Source organism: Chelonia mydas, chromosome 1 (genome assembly GCF_015237465.2).
Source record: "Chelonia mydas isolate rCheMyd1 chromosome 1, rCheMyd1.pri.v2, whole genome shotgun sequence".
Classification (NCBI taxonomy): domain Eukaryota; kingdom Metazoa; phylum Chordata; order Testudines; family Cheloniidae; genus Chelonia; species Chelonia mydas.
Genome location: NC_057849.1, coordinates 62,736,246 through 62,757,511, shown reverse-complemented (window position 1 = coordinate 62,757,511; position 21,266 = coordinate 62,736,246). Strand labels below are relative to the sequence as shown.

Here is a 21,266-nt window from a genome sequence, read left to right as displayed (position 1 = left end):
AATGGGGGTTGCAACCCTGAGTGCAGGTGAGTAAGATATTGTACGAGGGTGTGGAAAATGGAATTTTTTTAGCCCGTGGCCAAGTTCTTTGGAAAATTGTACTGATTATGACTGTGTTTGAAGTGTACGTCAAAGTATTCATCTTCTTTGACAAGTTAGAAAAAAATCATCTTTATATAAGGGATGCCAGCCAATGTAGAGAATGTGGGTTTTATAGTTCTGTTTTTGAACGTTAATTTATGAAGAGCTCTATGTAAGCTTGTTTTCACCAACAGAAGTTGGTCCAATAAAAGATAGTACCTCAGCCACCTTGTCTCTCACAAAACATAAGAAGAGTCACTTTATCCTTCAGATGGTTCCTTTTCCCTGGAAATCCTGGACATCCCATCATCTCAAGCATTGGCACCCTGGTGGTTCTTGCAGTGCATCTTTGATGACTTCTACATAGAGTGTTTTCTCCGACGTGCAAGGGCTGAAATTGTGGAAAAGCATTATCACTTGCCCCATAACCTCAGCCGTGCAGAACACAATGCCATCCACAGCCTCAGAAACAACTCTGACATCATAATCAAAAAGGCTGACAAAGCAGGTGCTGTCGTCATTGTGAATAGGTCAGAATATGAACAAGAGGCTGCTAGACAGCTCTCCAACACCACTTTCTACAAGCCATTACCCTATGATCCCACTGAGGGTTACCAAAAGAAACTACAGCATTTGCTCAAGAAACTCCCTGAAAAAGCACAAGAACAAAGCCTCACAGACACACCCCTGGAACCCCGACCTGGGGTATTCTATCTACTGCCCAAGATCCATAAAGCTGGAAATCCTGGACGCCCCATCATCTCAGGCATTGGCACCCTGACAGCAGGATTCTCTGGCTATGTAGACTCCCTCCTCAGGCCCTACGCTACCAGCACTCCCAGCTATCTTCAAGACACCACTGACTTCCTGAGGAAACTACAATCCATTGGTTATCTTCCTGAAAACGCCATCCTGGCCACTATGGATGTACAAGCCCTCTACACCAACATTCCACACAAAGATGGACTACAAGCCGTCAGGAACAGTATCCCCGATAATGTCACGGCAAACCTGGTGGCTGAACTTTGTGACTTTGTCCTCACCCATAACTATTTCACATTTGGGGACAATGTATACCTTCCAATCAGCGGCACTGCTATGAGTACCCACATGGCCCCACAGTATGCCAACATTTTTATGGCTGACTTAGAACAACGCTTCCTCAGCCCTCGTCCCCTAATGCCCCTACTCTACTTGCGCTACATTGATGACATCTTCATAATCTGGACCCATGGAAAAGAAGCCCTTGAGGAATTCCACCATGATATCAACAATTTGCATCCCACCATCAACCTCAGCCTGGACCAGTCCACACAAGAGATCCACTTCCTGGACACTACGGTGCTAATAAGCGATGGTGACATAAACACCACCCTATACCGGAAACCTACTGAACGCTATTCCTACCTACATCCAGACCACACCACACGATCCATTGTCTACAGCCAAGCTCTACGATACAACCGCATTTGCTCCCACCCCTCAGACAGAGACCAACACTTACAAGATCCCTCTCAAGCATTCTTACAAGTACAATACCCACCTGCTGAAGTGAAGAAAACAGATTGACAGAGCCAGAAGAGTACCCAAAAGTCACCTACTACAGGACAGGCCCAACAAACAAAATAACAGAACGCCACTAGCCATCACCTTCAGCCCCCAACTAAAACCTCTCCAACACATCATCAAGGATCTACAACCTATCCTAAAGAACGACCCATCACTCTCACAAATCTTGGGAGACAGGCCAGTCCTTGCCTACAGACAGCCCCCCAACCTGAAGCAAATACCAGCAGGCACACACCACACAACAGAACCACTAACCCAGGAACCTATCCTTGCAACAAAGCCCGTTGCCAACTGTGTCCACATATCTATTCAGGGGACACCATCATAGGGCCTAATCACATCAGCCACACTATCAGAGGCTCGTTCACCTGCACATCTACCAATGTGATATATGCCATCATGTGCCAGCAATGCCCCTCTGCCATGTACGTTGGTCAAACTGGACAGTCTCTACGTAAAAGAATAAATGGACACAAATCAGATGTCAAGAATTATAACATTCATAAACCAGTCGGAGAACACTTCAATCTCTCTGGTCACTCGATCTCTGACCTAAAAGTTGTGATATTACAAGAAAAAGACTTCAAAAACAGACTCCAACGAGAGACTGCTGAATTGGAATTAATTTGAAAACTGGATACAATTAACTTAGGCTTGAATAGAGACTGGGAGTGGATGAGTCATTACACAAAGTAAATCTATTCCCCGCCCCCCCTCGTTCCTCACGCGTTCTTGTTAACTGCTGGAAATGACCCACCTTGATTATCACTACAAAAGGTTTTCTTCCCCCCCCCCCCCCCCCCGCCCCCGCTCTCCTGCTGGTAATAGCTCATCTTAAGTGATCACTCTCCTTACAGTGTGTATGATAACACCCATTGTTTCATGTTCTGTATATAAATCTGCTCACTGTATTTTCCACTGAATGCATCCAATGAAGTGAGCTGTAGCTCACGAAAGCTTATGCTCAGATAAATTGGCTAGTCTCTAAGGTGCCACAAGTCCTCCTTTTCTTTTTCCCAGGAAAGTCTGAGAGACACTTGCATCTGTGATGCCACTGAAGTTACAGGCCATGCCCTACTCTACAGCTTCAAGAGAAGCTACAGACTTCAAAGAGCAAAGTTTTCAATGTGGAAACAGGTAACTCTTATTATGTCAACAGCAGCAAGCCACTCAAGCCTCACACTTTACTTGGTAAAGGAACCACTGCCAGCCTAGGAACAAATACTAACTCTTACAAATATTTATGAGATGGCTAGGAAGCTTTAGATCGCTAACATTTGATGTCAAACACTTAAAAATGAGTGAATACATTAGATGACATCCATAGGTTATAATCATAATTGTCTGATTACTAGCCTGCCATTCACTCCTTAAATTCCAGCCAGATCTTAGCAGCCACAAACTTGGTAGCGTAGAGACGAATGCACTGTATCTCTCTTTGAAACTAGGGATTCCTGGCTCTCAGATTATGTGGTTCTAGAACAAACAGTTCTTCAGACAGTGGACGCTAAGGCAAAGAGGAGGGACGGTGGCAAGAGTGTAATCAGAATAATGGGATTTTCCATCCTGTCACATCCCACAGGTACTCATCAAACCCCGCCAATGCCCCCCCGCAGCCAAACACCACGCTGCACTGCCAGCCCCAGGCCTCCACGGAGCCACCCACCAGGCCTTGAATCTCACAGGTCCTTTGACTTGCCCTGGGGTGTTGCCTTGTTGGGGGAGAGAGGTTCCCCTCGAACCACAAGCGCTACAAAAGGGGTAAGGCTGGCCTCCTCAGGCACCAAATCCCAAGATTTATAACAACATCGCGAGAGTTGGTGGCAAATCTGGGCGAGGCCAAACTCAGCCCGCTACCTCCTGGGATGCCTCCCGCCGCCGGGGGTCCAGGACTGGCAGCGGGGGCGCTGCTCCCCTCTCACCCCGCAGGCTATAGAGCAGGATCTGCGCGTGCGCCAAGGGGGATCCCAGCGGCCATTTTGCAGCGTCAGTGGGGAAGCGAGGCCTCCCCGGCAGCTGCGCACAAGGGCCGCGCTCGCTCGCCGTGATTGAGGGGAGCCGGCCGGGCGGCGCAGGCCAATGAGTTAAACCGCCGCCGCCTGGCAGGAGCCGCGTCTTCTCCGCGCCGCCCGGGCTGCCCTCGCGCATCATGCCGTCCGTGCTGCTGCCGCCCAAGGAGAGCAACCTCTTCAAGCGGATCCTGGTCAGTGCCCGCCCCGCGCGGCCAGGCCCGCCCCGGCTCGGGACACCCGTCCTCTCCCAGCCCGTCAAGCCAGCTCCCCCGGGGGCGCGGGAGCAGGTGCGCGGCCCTGGCCCCGTGCGCTGGCTAGGCTGGAGCTCCCGCCGCCTCCGGGCTCTTGCCCGCTTCCTTCCTTTGTCTCGCGGGAGCCCAGGGCAGAGCAGGCCCGGCAGCCGCTTCCCATGAGGGGCCCGCCTGCTCCCCCGGAACCGGGATGTAGTGGGGCCGCCGCAAACGGGCTGGCGCGCCGTTGTTGTACCCAGCCGCCTCTGCTCCCCATGGCCGGGGCGCGCTTAAGCGGGATGCAGGGTCCCCGGGGAACGCTGGTCACCACAGACGGCTGCGAAGCCTGAAACCAGATTTGAGACACTTTCCCCTTGCGCCCCCGCCCTCCGCGGAGGGGGGCAAAAAAAAAGTTTCGGCTGCCTGGATCTGGGGTTTTGGCTTGGCCCATTTGAAACACACCGCTGAATTGTGAGAGCCTGGTCTGGGTTCAGATTTCAAACCTCTCTAGAATTGGGGATGTCTGTTCAGGTGTGTGGCTAATAATAATATCTTACACTTAAACAGCACGCTCAGCTCGAAGGAGGATCCCAAAGCACTTTATAAATGTAACCGATGTATAGGGACTCTCACCTCATCTCTGAAATGCAGCCATCTCTTGGATAGCAACTGACCAAGAACACATGGTATAGAGGGACTAGATTTAAGATACTAAAATGCAGGAAGCTTTTTTCACTTAACCACATGGCTGAGCATGACTGGCAGCCTAGTAAAGCAGTATTGGGTTCTCCGCAACATCATTAAAGGGGTTTTTTAACGTGTAAGTGGTCAGCCCAAGGACTCAATTTATTTACTTAATTGATCAAGTGTTTAAACTGCCAGAAGGTTAATTTGTGTTATAAATAATCCATTTCTTGGGTCGTCCATTGTAGTTTGTCTGAAATATTTTCTTGGTCTAGGTTATTTTAAAAAAAAAAATCCTTTAGGCTGTTCTGTGTATTAACTATTTTATGAAAAAAATCTCACTCGGTGCAGCTCCATGGGTGATTAATAATGGAGTTGTAGAGTATGTCTACACAGCTGCTGAGTGATGTGATTCCCATTTTGGGTAGACATTAGGGTTGTTAACTGTCTAATCACACAAATCCAAACACCCTTACCCACCTCCCAGCCCTGCCCCTTCTCTGAGGCCGTGCCCCACTCACTCCATGCCTCCAGTCGCTTGCTGTCCCCAATACTCACTTTCACTGGGCTGGGGCAGGAGGTTGGGGTGTGGTGTGCAAGCTCTGGGAGGGAGTTTGGGTATACGAGGGGGCTCGGGGCTGGGCAGGGCATTGGGGTGTGGGAGGGGGTGTAGACTCTGGGAGGGAGTTTGGGTGCAGGTGGGGGTTTGGGGTGCTGGCTCCAGGAGCTGTCTCAGGGCTGGGGCAGAGGGTTGGGGTGCAGGAGGGGGTGGCCGGGACGTTCTTACCTCAGGTGGCTCCTGGTCAGCAGCACAATAGGGCTAAGGTGGGCTCCCTGCCTGCCCTTGCACTGCTCCAGGAAGCAGCTGGCATGTCGCTGTGGCCTCGGGCGAGGAGGAGACCAGGGGGCTCTGTGCACTGTCTGTGCCTGCAGGCATCGCCCCCGCAGCTCCCATTGGCCCAGTACCCGACCAATGGGAGCTGTGGAGTTGGCGCTTGGGATGGGGGGCAGCATGTGCATACCCCCTGCCTCCCCTCTTCTTCCCCGGAATGGGCCGCAGGGATGTGCTGGCCCCTTCCAGGAGTGGCGTGGGGCCAGCACAGGCAGGGAGCCTGCCTTAGCCCTGCTGTATCGCCAGACTTTTACCGGCCTAAGATCTCCCTGTTTGGCTTCGCTAGCCTCCGGGAGATAGAGCCCAATTTTGGGAGACTCCTGGCGAAACCGGGAGGATTGGCAACCCTAGTAGACATGCATGTGCAAACTCTGTTCGAGCTAGCTCCTAAACATAGCTGTGTGGCTGTGGCAGCACAGGCTGCAGCTCAGGGTAGCCACCAGAGTACAGACTGCATGTGCAGGGTTTTACTTGGGCAGCTAGCCTGAGCCTCAGACTGCTGTGTCCAGACTTACTTTTAGGCACTAACGCTAGCTCTGCTCAAGCATATGTGTCTCCATGAACTGGGAATCCCACCTCCCAGCTGCTGTATAGACATACCCCTAGTGTGAACAAAGCTCCAGGAGTTTTAAATTACCTTGTCATCTGTACCTGCTCAGAGGAGGTCCACATGTCATGGTAGTAAAACTACTGGCAACCACTGGTTCGTTATTTGCTCCTAGAGCATCCGTCTTGCTACTACTGGTGTTAACAATAGTGAGGATTTTTTTTAGGGATAAGTTGAATTTAGCAAAGGCCAGAGTGCTTAACAAGAACACAAATCTAAGTGTCTAAGCTCAGATGTGTGCTGTTGATGTGTACTGGCAGGTGTTTCTTGATTGGTTTCTTTTGTTGGCTTTGGGCAGCATTTAGATTTGAAGATTTAACAGTTCTTAATAGCAATTTGCTGCTTACAGTATGGTTATGGTATGCATCTTACTAAGTAATCTAGCACTCCCCTTGCTCTCTTTGCTATAAATAAATTACTAATTTTAGAACAGTTCAGTGATTATTCTTACTAGGAGCAAACAAGTTCATAGTAGCAGTCACTTCCCAATATATCTTGTATAATTAACATTATAAATTTATAGAATTTTTAGGCAAGTGCATTTTAGGCAAATTACCACCATTTTATCTTCAAATGTCTAATTATAGATAATCAGATAAAAATAATGTGGCAGTAGAGTGAGAATGAATGTTTACCTTTTGTGAAAGGTGAGTTAATGATCTACATAGGGATTAATAACTGATTATTTCCTGAATTCTTATCCACATGCTGCCATTCACTTGTCCAATTGATCTTAATGTACTGAAAGAAAAAAATCAAGTTTTAAAATTTCTCAGTGTTCGTTTTTCTGTTTTATCCTTGCAGTTGTTCCCAACTAATTCCCTGAAGTATTAATGTCTGCATAGCTTATATTTTGTACCTTTTGTTGGCTTTATTTTAGTATATGCCTAGAAACAATATGTGTATGTGGTGTTAAAAAATATTCTTACAGGGTATCTTGGTCATTATTCTTAATTGCTCTGTTTGTTCTAGTAGTACGTGTGGATTCTATCCTAGGCTGCTGCTTTTGGTATATGGGCTTTTTGGTTTAGGACTACTTTGTTTCTTCTCAAATTCCCTCCTGACCTCTATCTTATTTAGATATTACCTGCAATAGCTTGCTACATTATATAGGATTCTCTTGGATTGGAGTTCCATTTTCTGGAGGATATATCTTTGGCTCAAATAACATCCTTGAACCTTTTCAGAGTAACAGCCGTGTTAGTCTGTATTCGCACAAAGAAAAGGAGGACTTGTGGCACCTTAGAGACTAACCAATTTATTTGAGCATGAGCTACAGCTCACTTCATCGAATGCATACTGTGGAAACTGCAGAAGACATGATATACACAGAGACCATGAAACAATACCTCCTCCCACCCCACTCTCCTGCTGGTAATAGTTTATCTAAAGTGATCATCAATTTGGGCCATTTCCAGCACAAATCCAGGTTTTCTCACCCTCCGTCCCCCCGCCCCCCCCCCCCCACACACACACAAACTCACTCTCCTGCTGGTAATAGCCCATCCAAAGTGACCACTCTCTTTACAATGTGTATGATAATCAAGGTGGGCCATTTCCAGCACAAATCCAGGTTTTCTCACACCCCCACCCCCACCCACACTCTCTCTCTCTCTCTCTCTCTCTCCTGGTAATAGCTCATCCAAAGTGACCACCCTCCCTACAATGTGCGTGATAATCAAGGTGGGCCATTTCCAGCATAAATCCAAGTTTAACCAGAACGTCTGGGGGGGAGGGGGGGGTTGGAAAAAACAAGGGGAAATAGGCTACCTTGCATAATTACTTAGCCACTCCCAGTCTCTATTTAAGCCTAAATTAATAGTATCCAATTTGCAAATGAATTCCAATTCAGCAGTTTCTCGCTGGAGTCTGGATTTGAAGTTTTTTTGTTGTAATATTACAACTTTTAGGTCAGAGATCGAGTGACCAGAGAGATTGAAGTGTTCTCCGACTGGTTTATGAATGTTATAATTCTTGACATCTGATTTGTGTCCATTTATTCTTTTACGTAGAGACTGTCCAGTTTGACCAATGTACATGGCAGAGGGGCATTGCTGGCACATGATGGCATATATCACATTGGTAGATGTGCAGGTGAACGAGCCTCTAATAGTGTGGCTGATGTGATTAGGCCCTATGATGGTGTCCCCGAATAGATATGTCGACACAGTTGGCAACGGGCTTTGTTGCAAGGATAGGTTCCTGGGTTAGTGGTTCTGTTGTGTGGTATGTGGTTTCTGGTGAGTATTTGCTTCAGGTTGGGGGGCTGTCTGTAGGCAAGGACTGGCCTGTCTCCCAAGATTTGTGAGAGTGTTGGGTCATCCTTCAGGATAGGTTGTAGATCCTTAATAATGCGTTGGAGGGGTTTTAGTTGGGGGCTGAAGGTGACGGCTAGTGGCGTTCTGTTATTTTGTTTGTTGGGTCTGTCCTGTAGTAGATGACTTCTGGGAACTCTTCTGGCTCTATCAATCTGTTTCTTCACTTCCGCAGGTGGGTATTGTAGTTGTAAGAATGCTTGAGAGAGATCTTGTAGGTGTTTGTCTCTGTCTGAGGGGTTGGAGCAAATGCGGTTGTATCGCAGAGCTTGGCTGTAGACGATGGATCGTGTGGTGTGGTCAGGGTGAAAGCTGGAGGCATGTAGGTAGGCATAGCGGTCAGTAGGTTTCCGGTATAGAGTGGTGTTTATGTGACCATTGTTTATTAGCACTGTAGTGTCCAGGAAGTGGATCTCTTGTGTGGACTGGTCCAGGCTGAGGTTGATGGTGGGATGCAAATTGTTGAAATCATGGTGGAATTCCTCAAGGGCTTCTTTTCCATGGGTCCAGATGATGAAGATGTCATCAGTATAGCGCAAGTAGAGTAGGGGCGTTAGGGGACGAGAGCTGAAGAAGTGTTGTTCTAAATCAGCCATAAAAACGTTGGCATACTGTGGGGCCATGCGGGTACCCATAGCAGTGCCGCTGATCTGAAAGTATACATTGTCCCCAAATGTAAAATAGTTATGGGTAAGGACAAAGTCACAAAGTTTAGCCACCAGGTTAGCCGTGACATTATCGGGGGTAGTGTTCTTGATGGCTTGTAGTCCATCTTTGTGTGGAATGTTGGTGTAGAAGGCTTCTACATCCATAGTGGCCAGGATGGTGTTATCGGGAAGATCACCGATGGATTGTAGTTTCCTCAGGAAGTCAGTGGTGTCTTGAAGGTAGCTGGGAGTGCTGGTAGCGTAGGGCCTGAGGAGGGAGTCTACATAGCCAGACAATCCTGCTGTCAGGGTGCCAATGCTTGAGATGATGGGGCGCCCAGGATTTCCAGCTTTATGGATCTTGGGTAGTAGATAGAATATCCCAGGTCGGGGTTCCAGGGGTGTGTCTGTGCGGATTTGATCTTGTGCTTTTTCAGGAAATTTCTTGAGCAAATGCTGTAGTTGCTTTTGGTAACTCTCAGTGGGATCATAGGGTAATGGCTTGTAGAAAGTGGTGTTGGAGAGCTGCCGAGCAGCCTCTTGTTCATATTACCAGCAGGAGAGTGAGTTTGTGTGTGGGGTTTTTGGAGGGGGGTGGGGGGGTGAGAAAACCTTTATTTGTGCTGGAAATGGCCCACCTTGATTATCATACACATTGTAAAGAGAGTGGTCACTTTGGATGGGCTATTACCAGCAGGAGAGTGAGTTTGGGGGGTGAGGGGGGCGGCGGAGGGTGAGAGAACCTGGATTTGTGCTGGAAATGGCCCAACTTGATGATCACTTTAGATAAGCTATTACCAGCAGGAGAGTGGGGTGGGAGGAGTTATTGTTTCATGGTCTCTTTGTATATAATGTCTTCTGCAGTTTCCACAGTATGCATCCGATGAAGTGAGCTGTAGCTCGCGAAAGCTCATGCTCAAATAAATTGGTTAGTCTCTAAGGTGCCACAAGTACTCCTATCCTTGAACCTTGTCATTTAACCATACTACATTGTGTCCTTGTCTTCATACTTCCTCTATTTCTGCATACATACATCTTCTGCAACTCTGCTCAGAGGGTACTTGAGAATACCAGGGTCTAGGGTTGCACATGTGACTTATCCAAAAACATTTGGTCAGCTGATGGATCAAATAGTGTCAATTGTCAGGTTATTTTAACGCACTAATTTTAGTACAGTAACAAACAAACAAAAAAAGAGTAAGACTTTATGGTCTCCAATAAGCATAACCTGAGGTACTTATGCATAATTACAAAACATTACTTAACTGCATTATTTTAACAGAGAAAAATGTGAAACACAATGAAATGAAGTTCCGAAAGAATGGCATCACGATGCAATCAAAAAAAGTAGGCCAATACCTACATGAGGGCATTCTTGCTAGAGTATTTGATGGAGCTCAAATAATAGCTGGTCAGTTGACATTTTAACCAGTCAGAATTTTGGGTTCTTCACTTGACCTGTGATTGATTTTTTTTTTTTGCTGTTTTGTTACTGCTTCCTCTTTTCGCTTTTTAATCCCCTAAAGTTTCATTTCACAACATTATTTTTTGGTAGGATTCCTTTTCACATACTGCATCACAGTCATAGTTATGTAATGGTTCAACTCTGGTTACTACTTGAACTAATTCCTACGTTACCTAGGCACAAGGGCTTGTCTACTTTGGGAAATTTTATCAGCATTGCTATACCAGTATAGTTATCAGTGTAACTTGCCATGTGGATGCTATAATTTGCAATAACAGTGGCCTTTTTTCAGTTTAGCTTAACTTGCTTCAAAAGGGAATTAAGTTAAACCTAAAAAGTCCACTGTTGTAAATAATAGTCCACTTGGAAATATACCAATATAATTATAGCAATTAATTTTTCTATGTAGACAAGCCCTAAGGGGAGAAACTATTAATTTGTATGCTGTAGAATTGTATAAAGAAGCAGTTGTTTAAATGGTTGAGAAATTGCTGAAACTTCTCAGGTGGTGACTTTGTCCAGTTTATATGCTGGTAGTCAAAGTCCACTGTTAGTTACATTATGTGCCAAAAAAATTAAAATTCTGCACACTATTTTAAAATTCTGAAAATGTTATTTGTCAAATGTGGAGGCTCCAGCATGGCATTGGGGAGCCCAGGCCGTTGGCTACACAGAGGTGGGAGATCACTGTGCAGCTCATCGGGGCCATTCTGAGTGGGGGAGAAGGGGACGCTCGGCGGGAGGGTCTGGGTATGAGGAGGTCTGGATGCACTGTGGATGGGGGAGCAGCTCCTTGTACAGGGATCCCGCTCCCTGCAGCTGCGGAGCAATGGGTCCTGGAGTGGGGGAGTTTGTAGAGCTTCCTTCAGCAGGGGGAAAAATCTGGGGGTGGGTCGGTTTGACTTGGCCCTGGATGCAGGGGAAGAGGAAGTACTGTCCTCCCCCAGGCCAGCCGGGACTAGCAGCTGAGCCCAGCGCAGGGTAGGAGCCACTAGCTGGGTCTTCCCCAGTCCTGCCTCCTGCCCCACAGTGATTTACCTCTCTGCTAGCTGCCCTGAGCACCCAAAACATACTGTTGGGGAGGGTCGCATGACTGCTCTTGTGGCTTCCCTTTGCTTCCCAATCAGAAAGTTATTTTTCTGTGGGGAAGCAAAGAAATCGGCAGGGAACATACATTCTGGGCATTTGCAATGGTGCAGAATTTCCCAAGAAGTAATTAGACTTAGTTGCCTCTTTGATCTCCCCCAACTTTGTGCACTCAATAGTTTTCTGATCAGGACATTGATACCTTGTCTCTCATAATTGCAGTCTCTAATGTGCACTCGGTGATCCAGTGTCTTAAGTACTAATGTGCTCTAATCTTTTTCAGTTTTAGTGTTAATCTGATGCCCATAATACTGATGGGCACTCTAAAAGTGTGTTTAAATTCAGAATTTAGTCTTAATTTAGGACTTGTCTAGACAGAACAGCAGTGTGTACTATAGGATGTGATTTCTAAAGCACACTAATATTGTACATTAATTGGTCCAGGTAGACAGTACTACATTAAAGCACCCTAGAAATATTTAATTTGCACCAGTAGGGTAGATAGGCCCTTAATGTTTCTTATTTAGAAAACAGTATTTATTGTAGCTTTTTTTTAAAAAGTGTATTTTAGGACTTCTTTAGATAAGAATGTTAATACTGTTTCTTTTGGGTTTCTGTTATTGGGCTGACTCATGAGAATCACTGGCTAATCTCTTTTAAAATTCTTTTTTAGTATATACTACATTCACTTGGAATTCATGTTCTAATAAATCACGCATCAGAAAGTGGACTTGTTTTGCAGCCCAGTTAAAAAACTGAAATCATAATGGCTACATAAATCTCTCTGCATGGTCACTTATTACAATAATTTGTCAATGGCTTTGAATTTTTTTTTTCATTTTTACTTGGTTATATACAAAGCACATCTTCAAGTTTCATCAAATGTTTTAGCTTAATATTCTTGTTTAACTGCCTTATATAGGTATTGCCTACCAATAAAAGTAGATGAGTCATTTATCAGCCTAAAAGCACAAATTATTATAGACCATTATTTTCTCTGAAGTTGCTAAAACATGTCATTAAGTTACCACAGTATTATAGAAATATTACATGTGTTAATAGGAATGAACAGCTAGTATTTAAAGCTGCACCGTGTAATGCATGTTTGTAGAATAACTTTTTGATGTGATAAATTTGCATGTGATACCTGGTTTAATGTTAGTGATGGCATGGAGAAATTGGATTACTTTCTGTTTAAGTTCACTAGTAATCCTACGCTGGTGTGATTACTATTTTGCAAGATGAATGAATCAAAAAGTTGAGATGGCGGTGTTAGTTTGGGGCTTGTGATGTTCAAGGACAGTAACAATTCACAGATGTTTCACTTTGTAATTGATGATTTGGGCAGACTGATAATATCCTGGATAAATCTTAAGATAAACTTTACTGACTTCAGTTAAACCTTATTGAATTAGGTTTAATACCTTTGGAGTCCATTGAATTAAAAACATAGTTGAGCACGTGGGCTTGTCTACACTACCTGAGGGATCGACAGGCAGCAATCGATCCAGTGTGGGGGTCGATACTAGACGTGATAAATCGACCGTTAAGTGCTCTCCCGTCGACTCCGGTACTCCACTAGAACGAGATGCGCAAGCAGAGTCGACGGGAGAGCATTAGCTGTCAACTTACCGCAGTGAAGACACCGCAGTAAGTAGATCTAAGTATGTCAACTTCAGCTACGCTATTCACGTAGCTGAAGTTGCGCATCTTAGATCGACCCCATGCAGTAGTGTAGACAAGCCCTGTGTTTGTGGAATTGCATCCATCTCCTCCTAGAGGAGTTACATATTTAATGTAATTCCTTTTAGTTATCAGGCCTTTTAAACTTACTCTCTGGAGAGATTTGCATATATGGATTCAAACTGGATTTTCCAGGGACCAACAGAGAAAGAAAAGATCTTTGGATAAATAGCCTGGTTCTAAACAGGCTCTCAGGGTCTTCTTCATGATCTAGCAAATAGACAGGACCCCTCGTTCATGGAGGGACCCAATCCTTCGGGAAAGGTTGGAAGAACTGACCCTACTGAGGCCCCATAAGATTATGTGTGTGTGTTCTGAGCTTAAGCTGTGAGGAATTTGAAACAAGGAAACCCTTTGGGTGGGATGTAGAAGGATGGCTCCAGCCATAGCCCATGTTGGGGTGATTGCTCGTCAGCTTATTAGTCTTTGTGTAGATTTTTTTAAAAAACTTTTAGTGTTTTCTGTGTAGTATTTACCTTAAGAATAAATTAGGCTTGCATGGGAAGTGCTATGTGGCACCTTATAACTGTGGGCAGTCACACTTAATTAACCATCTGAGAAAGTAAGCAGGTCTACTTGGGCAGCCTGTCTTTCCTAAGAATAATGTAGTGAAGGTAAAGAACTCTTCGGCCTGGAAATACCCTGGTCAGAAGGGGGAAAGACATTTCTCCACCTAAGGGAGGTGATGGGTAGGGGAACCTGAGTGGGTGCTCTTTCTGCCCCATAAAGGGGGAATACAGATGCCGTTGCCCTGCACTGTGGCAATGACCATGCTGTTCTGAATCGTAACTACACTGGGAAATGTTGCTCTGATTGGCAGGGCCATTTCACTTGCTGTATAATTCTTGCTAATGTGTTGGGGCAGGATGGTAGGTGGGAAGCGTAGCGTGCATGCTCTTTATGTGACTACACTTTTAATGCATCAGCCCTATTTTGAACACTAAGAAATAAGTCAGCCTTTTAGCCGCTTAAAATTACCAGTGTTAGTCGTATGCTTGCTTTGAGTTTTCAGAGTGCATAAATAACTTGAAAAAAATCAAACTTTTGTTAGAATGGGTGAAGCTTAAAAATCTTCTTTTTTAATGGATTTTATGCAAATTCATTTATTCAGGTGTGCAACACTGTTTCATAATAGTGCAACTGCAAGCACTTACAGCTGGCAGTGTGAAACATAGCCATGAGTTTCGAGTTCTCAATTAAAATTGTGTTTTCAAACAGTTGTTTGACAAACAGTTTGTCTTCTGTCAATTTGCAGTTAGAGTAGAAAAAACGTTTTGTTTTTATATCTTGCTGGTTTTCTGATGTAATATCTAAGATCTATATCCTGCAAAGAAGTGCACATATGCATAACTCCGCACACATTATAATAGTCCCATTGAAATCAGTGGATGAGTAAAGCTGCACACATTCACAAGTATCATACAAAAAAAATGGCACTATTGTCATGCTGCTTCCTTGCTTTTAAAAAAGCAGTATCTGTGCAAGTAATAAAGATGTGACTTTCATGGACTCAGTGTATACAGAATACCACTCTTAATACCTGATGAAGTTTCAAATTCAAACAATGTTAACCAGTTTTTTTAAAAATTGAAGTTATTCCAGCATTGAACAAACGTAACAAGCACTGCCATGTAATTAGTTAGGTAGTATTCAGTGTATATATTCTACTAAATGTTGTCTCCTAAAGTCTAATCAAACTTTTATATAATGTTTGATAGACACATGTAAAACAGACACTACTAAACAAATGCTCTGTGAAGCAAGTTCTACTTATAAATTGTCATTAAATGTTGGAACTTCTAAATATTTGTCATGTCAGTACGCTAATGTTTCTGCATTGTCTGTGAACAGTATGTATTTGTGACTAGAGTATATGCATTCAGCATAGCTAAAGGGCCTCTAAGCACCTACAGCCAGGAGAAGCTCCCAAAAAAAAGATATGGTGGTTAAAAAGTGGTTTGGAAGTTTTTGACAGAATTGTTTCTAAAAGTCTCTGCAGGTTTGAACAGGTTTCCTTTCTCACTGCAGTTTCATTAACTAGACACTAATGGTGGGTTTTCTCCTACCACTCCCATATGCTTGTATTGACTCTGGCTTTTTTTCTATTTCTGGATAATCTCTGCTTTCTGGTTTTAGACTCTCCACTTACAGCCTTACAGTGCATATTATGCTTTGTTTCAAATTGTCAGTATTATGCAATAGCATGAGGTCTATGAGAATTAAATAGATAGGCCATAGAGACACTAGCTTGGAATGTAGCCAGTTTAAGAAGTGGACTAAGGTATAATGTGCCCCTATACTGGCTTTTGTGTCTTTAGTCTCATTTTCCTTTTCAAAATGTTTGTATACTCTGTTGCTGTTTGAAAGACCCACTCATTCCAAGAAACTGTGACTATACAGAAAGTGCTACAGGATCCTCAAAGGAAACTGAAAATAGATTACCATGTTATCTTTCAGTTACAGGTGTCTTAAAAATACTACCCACTAATATTTTTATTGGTGATGTCCCTTTAACTCAAGGGTACAGAATATAAACTTATTTGTCCAACAACTTAAATGTAGCTGAACTTGTCTGGGTGCCTTTTTTCTTTTCTGGAATCTTGACAGTCATCTGGCATGTCACTGTTTACACAGGATGTCAGTGCTCAGACAGAAGGGCTCACTAATTAAGTGCAGGCTGCTCAATGCAGATATCAAATTAGCCTCTTGAGTAGCTTCAGGGTTAGAAATGAGCTGAGTGTCCAGTTGGTTGGATTCGGTGGTCTGTCGATCTTTCAAAACAATGTAGCAAAACTACTTATTTTTCATCATTTGCTTTATTTCCATTAACTGGCATCTAAGCATATTGAAAGTTTCATCTGGTCACATCATATTGAGCCAGATGTGTATAATTTCATAGATGCTATGCAGCTTGTTCACAGCAGAAGACTATCTGAAATGTTTGACGGACTTCTGGCAAACTCCAGTTGTTCAAGAAAGGTGGTTCTTGCAGTGCATCTTTGATGACTTCTACATAGAGTGCTTCCTCTGACGTGCAGGGGCTGAAATTGTGGAAAAGCATTATCACTTGCCCCATAACCTCAGCCATGCAGAACACAATGCCATTCATAGCCTCAGAAACAACTCTGACATCATAATCAAAAGGGCTGACAAAGCAGGTGCTGTTGTCATTGTGAATAGGTCAGAATATGAACAAGAGGCTGCTAGGCAGCTCTCCAACACCACTTCCTACAAGCCATTACCCTCTGATCCCACTGAGAGTTACCAAAAGAAACTACAGCATTTGCTCAAGAAACTCCCTGAAAAAGCACAAGAACAAAGCCTCACAGACACACCCCTGGAACCCCGACCTGGGGTATTCTATCTACTGCCCAAGATCCATAAAGCTGGAAATCCTGGACGCCCCATCATCTCAGGCATTGGCACCCTGACAGCAGGATTGTCTGGCTATGTAGACTCCCTCCTCAGGCCCTACGCTACCAGCACTCCCAGCTATCTTCAAGACACCACTGACTTCCTGAGGAAACTACAGTCCATCAGTGATCTTCCTGAAAACACCATCCTGGCCACTATGGATGTAGAAGCCCTCTACACCAACATTCCACACAAAGATGGACTACAAGCCGTCATGAACAGTATCCCCGATAATGTCACGGCAAACCTGGTGGCTGAACTTTGTGACTCTGTCCTCACCCATGACTATTTCACATTTGGGGACAATGTATACCTTCCAATCAGCAGCACTGCTATGAGTACCCACATGGCCCCACAGTATGCCAACATTTTTATGGCTGACTTAGAACAACGCTTCCTCAGCCCTCGTCCCCTAATGCCCCTACTCTACGTGCGCTACATTGATGACATCTTCATCATCTGGACCCATGGAAAAGAAGCCCTTGAGGAATTCCACCATGATTCCAACAATTTGCATCCCACCATCAACCTCAGCCTGGACCAGTCCACACAAGAGATCCACTTCCTGGACACTCCGGTGCACTTAAACACCACTCTATACCAGAAACCTACTGACCGCTATGCCTACCTACATGCTTCCAGCTTTCACCCAGACTACACCACATGATCCATTATCTACAGCCAAGCTCTACGTTACAACCACATTTGCTCCCACCCCTCAGACAGAGACCAACACCTACAAGATCTCTCTCAAGCATTCTTACAACTACAATACCCACCTGCTGAAGTGAAGAAACAGGTTGACGGAGCCAGAAGAGTACCCAGAAGTCACCTACTACAGGACAGGCCCAACAAACAAAATAACAGAACGCCACTAGCCGTCACCTTCAGCCCCCAACTAAAACCTCTCCAACGCATCATCAAGGAAATACAACCTATCCATCACTCTCACAGATTTTGGGAGACAGGCCAGTCCTTACTTACAGACAGCCCCCCAACCTGAAGCAAATACTCACCAGCAACTACACACCACACAACAGAACCGCTAACCCAGGAACCTATCCTTGCAACAAAGCCTGTTGCCAACTGTGTCCACATATCTATTCAGGGGACACCATCATAGGGCTTAATCACATCAGCCACTCTATCAGAGGTTCGTTCACTTGCACATCTACCAATGTGATATGTGCCAGCAAAGCCCCTCTGCCATGTACATTGGTCAAACTGGACAGTCTCTACGTAAAAGAATAAATGGACACAAATCAGACGTCAAGAATTATAACATTCAAAAACCAGTTGGAGAACACTTCAATCTCTTTGGTCACTCGATTACAGACCTAAAAGTGGCAATTCTTCAAGAAAAAAACTTCAAAAACAGACTCCAACGAGATACTGCTGAATTGGAATTAATTTGCGAACTGGATACAATTAACTTAGGCTTGAATAGAGACTGGGAGTGGATGAGTCATTACACAAAGTAAAACTATTTCCCCATGTTTATTCTCCCCCTTAACCCCCCACTGTTCCTGAGACGTTCTTGTCCACTGCTGGAAATGGCCCACCTTGGTTATCACTACAAAAGGTTCCCCCCACCCCCCCCCCCCCCCCGCTCTCCTGCTGGTAATAGCTCACCTTAAGTGATCGCTCTCGTTAAAGAGTGTATGGTAACACCCATTGTTTCATGTTCTCTATGTATATAAATCTCCCCACTGTATTTTCCACTGAATGCATCTGATGAAGTAAGCTGTAGCTCACGAAAGCTTATGCTCAAATAAATTTGTTAGTCTGTAAGGTGCCACAAGTACTCCTTTTTGCGAATACAGACTAACACAGCTGCTACTCTGGAAAAATGTAAATACTGTAAATAAAGATTCTAGACTTGATCCTTTAAATATTTCTATCCATTTAATTGGCCTGTTTCAGTTCTTGGCTCATAGAAACAGGAGTTATTTAAGAAGTTAGCAGCAACTAACATCTTGGGTAGGGATAGGTCAGTGTTTTGAGCAGCATGAGGTGTTGGCTCTAACAGTTCTCAAGATTATGGCCGTTAAATCAGGTTAGAGTTAAAGTGTGTGCACAGGGGATGAAATGACACAGTAACATCGACATGATATGAATTTTCATGTCCCATGTATCATGAACTGTTATGGATAGAAACACATGCTACTTATCCTTAGAAACATGGAATTCTTAGTCCTTATAGTTCACAGTATATCTAACAGTAAAAGTAGACACTGGTTTTTCAAATCAAAAGTGCCATTTGACAGTGGTCCGGGCCTTGAAGTCAAATATCTCAGGCTAATATAACTCCCATCTTTCAGTATCCAATAGGAGTCTGAGGATATATGTACATTTCTAATTGTGAGAGGTTTCCGAGTAGTAGCCGTGTTAGTTGGTATCAGCAAAAACAACGAGGAGTCCTTGTGGCACCTCAGAGACTAACAAATTTATTTGGGCATAAGCTTTCATGAGCTAGAACCCACTTCATCAGAAAATACAGGAGCAGCTATAAATACATGAAAAGATGGGGAGTTGCCTTACCAAGTGTGAGGTTAGTGTAATGAGACAATTTAATTAACAGTAGGATACCAAGGGAGGAAAAAGAACTTTTGTAGTGGTAATGAGAGTGGCCCATTTCAAACAGTTGACACAAAGGTGTGAGTAACAGTAGGAAGAAATTAGTATGGGGGAAATTAGGTTTAGGTTTTGTAATGACCCAGCCACTCCAAGTCTTTATTCAGGCCTAATGTGGTGGTGTCCAGTTTGCAAATTAATTCCAGTTCTGCAGTTTCACGTTGGAGTCTGTTTTTGAAGTTTTTTATTGAAGAATTCTCACTCTTAGGTCTGTTGAGTGTCCAGGGAGATTGAAGTGTTCTCCTACTGGTTTTTGAATGTTATGATTCCTGATGTCAGATTTGTGTTCGTTTATTCTTTTGCATAGAGACTGTCTGGTTTGGTCAATGTACATGGCAGAGGGGCATTGCTGGCACATGATGGCATATATCACATTGGTAGATGTGCAGGTGACTGAGCCCCTGACGGCGTGGCTGATCTGGTTAGGACCTATGATGGTGTCCCTTGAATACATATGTGGACAGAGTTGGCACCAAGGTTTGTTGCAGGGTTTGGTTCCTGAGTTGGCATTTTTGTTGTGTGGTGTGTAGTTGCTGGTGAGTATTTGCTTGGACTTTTCCACTAATAGTGGCCATGTGGAAACCTCTTTCAAAGTGTCGTGGGGAGTGCAAGCACCCTCGTGTGACACACAGTGCATTCTCCAGTCACCTTAGTTCCCTTGCTCCCTCTTTAGCAAACACAAAGGGCCCTCTCTTTTAGCGGTCAGACTTCTAAACTTTAATACAGAACTATTTTCTTAAATGTCCTTAGTTCAGTAGTATAGTTTAGGTATAGAGAGAGCTTAAATTCCCTTTTTCTCATCTCCGTCAGGATCACTAGGAACAATACCTGGCCCTGATCCTCAAACTGGGTTAAGAAACGTGCTGGGTCTATTCCTGAATTTGATGTCCAGGACAGAAGTTTAATCTGTCTGTGGAGAGCACACCCAATACTAGTGTACTGTGTGACAAGTGCTTGTCCCTTGAAGTTCATGGGAATGTCACATCCAACTTCAAGCGCACCCAGAGCCTATGGGTAGATGGTAATGCTCCAGGTCTGAATTCAGCAGAGAAGCTAGAACAGGGGTAGCCAGCCTGAGAAGGAGCCAGAATTTACAAATGTACATTGCCAAAGAGCCACAGTAATATGTAATGATTGTGTGTGTGTATATACACATCGTTATATAATTTGATAATGTGTATTTTATACATATATAGTCAACAATGATAATAAGAACTTATCCTTTTACTTAGTGGGACTTCTGGCAATCCTTCCTTTCGGCAGTCCCCTTAAAGTTTGGTTTGTGTTCAGGTGTGCTCACATGCAGCAGTTCTCTTAACTGACTGACTGGCTGTCAAAACGGATCGGTGCTCGGACACATTTGAGTGTCAAGAAAACAGACTCACAAAGATAGGTTGAGGCAAACATCGAGATTAATTTTAGGGCTGCATCTCTGATGTTGGGGTATTTGTCCTTTGGTACAGATTTCCAGAAAGTAAGGATCCCCCTATGTCTTCTGAACAGATTTTAATCTGTCATCTTCCAAAAGTTCTATTATTTCCACCTGCGAAGTTGCTTCGTCAGTGACTAAAGGGGGTTCAGTCAGCTTCAGCACTAAAAGGGTCAATCAGAAATCTGAATTGAGGTCTTTTCCACTGCAAATCTTGGAATCTTTCCTCAAAACTGTCCTTAAGATCTTTAATCATGCTCACATATCTAGTTGAGCTCCATTTTAGGGGTTCTGCTACATGGGATGCATTTCCAGGATATGCAACAGTGGTAGTTTTCAGGCAGTAATTAGCCCATTCAGCAGTTGTCCTGATCCCAACATCCCTGCAAAGAGAACTTTTTTTTTCCTCCTGGGTCCATGTGCAGCTTCCCAGGAAATAAAATGAAGGTACATGCCCA

The 21,266-nt window shown here is 44.3% G+C and overlaps 2 protein-coding genes across 11 annotated transcripts in view; one reads left to right on the top strand and one right to left on the bottom strand.

Annotated features, from left to right (window-relative positions):
• MTRF1 (mitochondrial translation release factor 1) overlaps positions 1-3,541 on the bottom strand; it is a 30,127-nt gene extending 26,586 nt beyond the window's left edge. Inside the window, exons 1-2 of one of the 3 annotated variants that reach the window (XM_043533506.1) lie at positions 3,423-3,541; positions 301-472 (exon numbers count right to left, since the gene is read on the bottom strand). The gene's annotated coding sequence lies outside the window, so the exon portion shown is untranslated. Of the gene's footprint in view, positions 1-300; positions 473-3,006; positions 3,196-3,316 lie in introns of those variants that run through there. The other 2 variants (XM_043533480.1, XM_043533489.1) reach the window with 2 other exon arrangements.
• Positions 3,542-3,650: 109 nt separating this feature from the next.
• Positions 3,651-21,266, top strand: part of NAA16 (N-alpha-acetyltransferase 16, NatA auxiliary subunit) — a 110,554-nt gene continuing 92,938 nt past the window's right edge. For 6 of the 8 annotated variants that reach the window (XR_005224698.2, XR_005224697.2, XR_005224699.2 and 3 more), the window contains exon 1: positions 3,651-3,853. Coding sequence is in view for 5 of the 8 variants with exons in the window: in XM_043533463.1 (XP_043389398.1) it covers positions 3,800-3,853 (54 nt within the window). In the remaining 3 variants the exon portion in view is untranslated. Of the gene's footprint in view, positions 3,854-4,396; positions 4,424-21,266 lie in introns of those variants that run through there. The other 2 variants (XM_037894718.2, XM_037894727.1) reach the window with 2 other exon arrangements.